The 5517-nt window shown below is 37.5% G+C and overlaps 1 protein-coding gene across 2 annotated transcripts; it reads right to left on the bottom strand.

Annotated features, from left to right (window-relative positions):
- Positions 1-406: 406 nt before the first annotated feature.
- Positions 407-4225, bottom strand: LOC143896043 (uncharacterized). 2 transcript variants are annotated; one of them, XM_077403594.1, is made up of 4 exons: positions 3755-4225; positions 3338-3461; positions 2396-2616; positions 407-1949 (listed from the first exon to the last, which is right to left on the bottom strand). In XM_077403594.1, the coding sequence occupies exons 1-4, from the start codon at positions 4087-4089 to the stop codon at positions 1907-1909; spliced, it is 723 nt and encodes a 240-aa protein (XP_077259720.1). In that variant the 5' UTR covers positions 4090-4225; the 3' UTR covers positions 407-1906. The 2 variants fall into 2 exon arrangements, with proteins under 2 accessions (XP_077259720.1, XP_077259721.1); XM_077403595.1 differs by having other exon boundaries at positions 2450-2616.
- Between the last annotated feature and the right edge of the window lie 1292 nt (positions 4226-5517).

The raw sequence follows: 5517 nt of genomic DNA, 5'->3' as shown, positions 1-5517 counted from the left end.
AATCACTGGAGAGGCCAACCATCCCGCTCTCCTAAGTCCTTTTGATCCGGCTCACGTCCCGGAGCGGTCCGGGAGTGCAAAAAGTCGTGACAATATATATATATATATATATATTTCTATATTTATATTATATATATATATATATATATATATATATATTTCTATATTTATATTATATATATATATATATTATTTTATTAATAAAGTATACTTTATCAATAAAGTATTAAAATTGTTAACAGTGTTAATTAAATGAATAATAAATATGTAAATAAAATGGGCAATAAATTAATTTGATAAATTATTATTTAAATAAAAATGTATAAAAAGCGAAATTAAGGGATTAAGAAATAAAACATTAAATTAAATAATGTAATATTGAATTAATAATAAAACAACAAAGATGTGTATTAAAATATTTTATTGTTAGTAAATTTTACTAATTTCCTTTTTTTATTTTTTTTCTATTGCTTTCACATATCTGCCGATTAATTACACGAAGTCGGACATATGTTCGTGTCCGAACGAGACACAAAATAACATCGCGTGGTAGTTGAATTGGTTGTATTTTGTCATGTATAATATCAGCCAATTTATTAAATATTAATTGATCTTTTTTCGAAGATTTGATCCGTGATATTTTTCAAATTCGATATTCATTATTCGCGCAGTTGTTATCATATCTTCTGAGGGGTACATACATTTACCGCGAGAAATAAATTGTATCCAATCTCCATTGTTTATAGTCGGAATTTCTCGAGTTTCGACTCCTAACTGAGGGTATTTAGACTTAAATCTGTAGGCTACATACCCAGCCACATATTTTAAGCCCTCGTCTTCAATAATGTCCGTGATATTCATGTCATCTAGAGACGCAAGAAGTTGTTCTTCTTCGACAGTTGCATGGTACGTAGATAAATCGCATATGGCTATATCATTATTACTAGAGTAATATTCGTCACGCAGTACATGATTATTATTAAAATTATATTTGTCGTGCAGTATAATATTATTATTAACGTTAGATATGTCACGCAGTACATTATTATTACTATTATCATTAGATATGTCACGCATTACATTATTATTATTAATGTTATATTCGCACAGTTCTTCTTCTTCGTTGTGGGGTTCACCTGGCAACACATAGGGTGTCAGCATTTCGCTCAGCATATGGCATGATTCGCTACTTACAAGCGGAGAATCAGAATCTGACATAACATTACAAGAACCTATGTTGCAAAATAGATTTTTTGACTGCTTCCCTAAGATGTATTTTCTTAATCGATATTTAAAATCTAAAGCAGTTGGCTGGTCATAAGCGCCGCCAGTGGCTCTTATAAATGAAAAAAAGTTCTCTAATACATCTTGGTTTAATCGCCTGGTTAATATGTATTCAACATTGAACTTAAAATCGGAGCATAATTTGGTGACATAAGGTAACAACTCCTGCAAAGAATTATTAGTAACAATAATTCCTTTCTGGAAGGAAATCAAGGTTTTATGGTTTCCAATTTTAATTTCATGCATAAGTTTATTCATTTCGCATAAAATATTATTTTGTTTCTGTAGATTCACACTATATGCATTTTTACCCTCGTGTTTTCCGAATTTTGAACTCGCGTTAAAAATGTCGAACCAATCATTAAATAAACGAATTACTCGCGCCGTTTCCGCCCAGTCAAAATTATTTAGATATCCTTTTTGTCCGTACCACTCGGTGGAAGAAGCTGTTGTTTCAGATAATAATTGTGCGGCAGGACGCACTTTTTGTCGCTCGGATCCCTGAACGTCGAGGTGATATTGACTAATGTTATGAGATATTTTCATATCTCTCGAATTAATGGACAAAATTCGCGCAATACATTTTTTATCCACCCGATGTTTTCCCACACTAAATCCATTATCAAGGAAATGATTTCGCGCCAATTTCAACAGATGTGGCATATCTACAAATACATAAATCTTATAATTTTCGTTTATAGGATGCTGAAAATAATATTTTTTTGGTGCTATTCCTATGCTAAGGTCCGACCACAGTGCCATGTTTGTCGGGCCCATGTCGCATGTTATTGCAACAACCGTATAACCTACATTGTACAATCGCGAAATAATGTGCAAAATGTTATCTTTAGTCATAGGTGTGTCATAATTATAGTATACAGGTTGTTTCCAATTTCCAAACAAACTGCGGACCATGACGCACTGGCATGTTTTATGTGGACCTACAACTTGCTGTTTTTTTCTATCAATAGCTACTTTATTCAATAAGTACACCTCATCAAATGTCAATATAACCAATGTTTCAAAATCTGGCATGCTTTTACTCTTGAACCGCATGCAATCGAGTATAGCATTTAAAACACCTGGCTCTACATTAATGTCGGTTGCCCACCTTCGAAGCGTTTGTAACGATGGTAACGGTATTTTCATAACGTTTTTGAGGTACCGGTATGCTTTTGGACTGACGCATCTCAATGACATAGCACTGGCTATATCTTCCGAAGACCAATTTACATATTTCTGAGAAGGATTCAAAAGCATCCGAATTTGTCCTGGCGTGAATACCTTTTTCAAAACATCGTACATCTTCGTTTCGTATTTCTTGTCAGCTTCTGCACGGGGGGGTATGAGGCGCTCCCCGGATTTGCGATTGGTCAACAAAATTTCTCGAAGGACCAGAGGGCCCGTGCCCTCGCGAAAGCGAATAAAGCGAAGCAAGCAAGCGAATATCAAAAATGCGAAGCGACTCACCGTGTCGTTGCCCGGCGCCTCCTGGGTGTCTACGTCGTCCTCCCGTTGGCGAGATCTCTGGCGTGCAAGGCGAAAGCATGCAACAGTCCGGTATAGCAAGCGGGCACGGACAGGCAGGTATAGCAAGCAGGTACAGATAGGCAGGATAGTAAGCAGTCACAGATAGGCAGGATATCAAGCGATTAGGCCTTCGTGGTCTGCGGTAGGCGACCGAGCACTCCGAGTTTGCACATGCAAAAACGGTAACGTGTGAGCTTCACGACGTTCGACTGGTGAGTGCCTCTCTTCGGCGTTCTCCGGCTCGCGCACTTGCGAAGTACGGCGCGAGCGAGTACCGAATGCTTCTCATAATTGGGGATGCCACTCGTGGGCGGGCAGCACGAGTCGGGTGAGTCGCGCGAATATCGACAAGTGTACTAATCGCGATCCACCGACGTTTCGCTAATAGGCGCGATAATTTAACCCGGTATAATTAATCAATACAAAAACCGTACCATTAACAATGTGAAACGACAACACGAAATCAATCTTATAATTAACTACTATTTACACTATGATACATGGCGGTGCGCCAAACAGCTTTAAATGACTGATTTCGCTTGAACTGCTGCATTTTCTTCTTCATTGCAACGAGATCAACTTCTTTTTTCTTCTTATAAATATTGAATTTCTTTTTCAATACTGCCAATTCCCATTGCAGTTTTTTTTTTCTAAAAGCAATAAATAAAATGCGAACAATCTATTATCGTATTTATATATCGTATATAAGACTAACGTACATAAGACTAATATCATGCGGAGAAAATTAATAGATACATTTTGTCAAACAGTCCAAAAATAAATACAATAAAAATAATGTATGATTGAAATTAACTCAGAAACGACATATACTATTCTACAATACTGATTCGTGTTCTGTAATATCAATAAAAATTTAATATTACATTTTTTCTTCAAAAACAAGATACAACATTATATTCTTTACTACCACAGAACTTACATATAGTCTATGTCATTATTAGGGCTACAAAGATCCGTTGCAGCAGGTGAACTAATTACGGCAATCGTAGTATTTTTGGATGTATCTTCTATACTTGTCGATGATACATCCACCACGTCTGTAGACACGACAGCATCGATGACATCGGTGGAATCATTGATGTGTGTCGATGCATTTATCGGTTCTTCAGATTTATTGACGGTGGACATCGACGTATTTGTCATTGCATTAGGGACATCGTCAACATGCAATAAAGCAACAGTTGTTTTCTCAGAGTTATCAAGCAATGGAGTTTTTTCCATTTGCACGTTGTGAAACAAATGCAACGTAGGCATTGCATCGTTTCTTAGTTTGCGACCTTTTCTCGGGGAGTACCCTAGCAATTGCTGCTGCAATGACTTTGTAAAACACGAAGGTTAAAAATGAACTGAACATATCCTTCCTAAACAACAAAATGTACATACAAAATGTATAGTATATATTACCCAGGTAACAAGCACTCGTCATTTTGACGTCTTTTGACGTCAAAATGACAGACTTTTGACGTCAATTGACGTCAAAATGACGAGTGCTTGCTACCTGAGAGTAGGTTCAAATCTATTAAATATATGAAAATATGTTCTTTCTCTTAACAAAAATTCGATTTATTCGTTTTTGCAATACTTTATGCTATATAATATTTAAGCCATTACGTCGCTGAAACGTGACGTCAATGTCTATAGGTAACGATAAAATCCCGAATGTTACAGCCGAGTCGTTAGTGTGACGTTTTGGTAAAGTTAGCAGTCCAAATTATGCAATACGGAACAAAGGAGAGTCCATTACATGCACAAATAAAGCAGAAAGAAAACAGAATGTAATGAATTGTTTGTATCATTTATTACAGTAATGTCACAAATTATTTTTACGGTACTTTACCTTTGGCATCTTGTGTTTTACACACTTCGAGCCACTTCAGTGCCATATCATTTTCTTTTGGGAATTAAAAATATTGCACATTTTTCCCTAATTTTTTTGTTTTGCGATAATAGTTTTTACACCCTTGTACCGCACAATTCATTTCAATAAATACAGCTGTAGACTTTAACCGCACAATTTATTTTAATAAATACAGCTGTAGACTGCTATTGACTGCTGACAGCGATAAACAGTAGCCATATTTCGAGCCGAACCTGCTCGAACCGTTCCGGAAACAGTCGAGTATGACGTACGTATGGTGACATCCCCACTATTCCGTATTTCTGCGCAATGAGTTACCACCAAGTGAGCATACCCTTGTCTTTGTATCATGGGCGCTAGGTGGCCGTCAGGGCCGTAGCGCTAGTGACGAATATATATATATATATATATATATATATATATATATATTGTTACGCCCGTGCTGGACACTGAGTAGAGAAGTCGCGGAAAGCTGTGAAGCGCGCTCCTGGACAACGGGAGTTTGTTGATGGATTTATTGATTTTTTGTCTGGCGGATTTTTGGAATCCGCACGCGTTCTGTTTTACGAGCTTGGAATAAACGTATTTCTTAAGTTCTTTTGAGTTCTCTTTCCTTTGCGAGTTTCGCGAAATACGTGCGCGAGTGTGGAGTGCGCGATAGTGTTACGGCGGCGAGCTTACTCGACAAGCGTAACATTTTTGGGGGCTCGTCCGGGATACGAGGCGACGAACGCAGTATCCCGAACAGGATGACAACCACGCACACCCCGCCGAGGACCCGTTCGCAGGCCGCGGCGTCGGCAACAACGGAGGCGGGCGCGACC

The sequence above is a fragment of the Temnothorax americanus genome, unplaced genomic scaffold, assembly GCF_048541705.1.
Source record: "Temnothorax americanus isolate GAGA-0224 unplaced genomic scaffold, ASM4854170v1 Scaffold176, whole genome shotgun sequence".
NCBI classification, from domain to species: Eukaryota; Metazoa; Arthropoda; class Insecta; order Hymenoptera; family Formicidae; genus Temnothorax; species Temnothorax americanus.
This window is presented reverse-complemented; position numbering and strand designations above follow the sequence as displayed.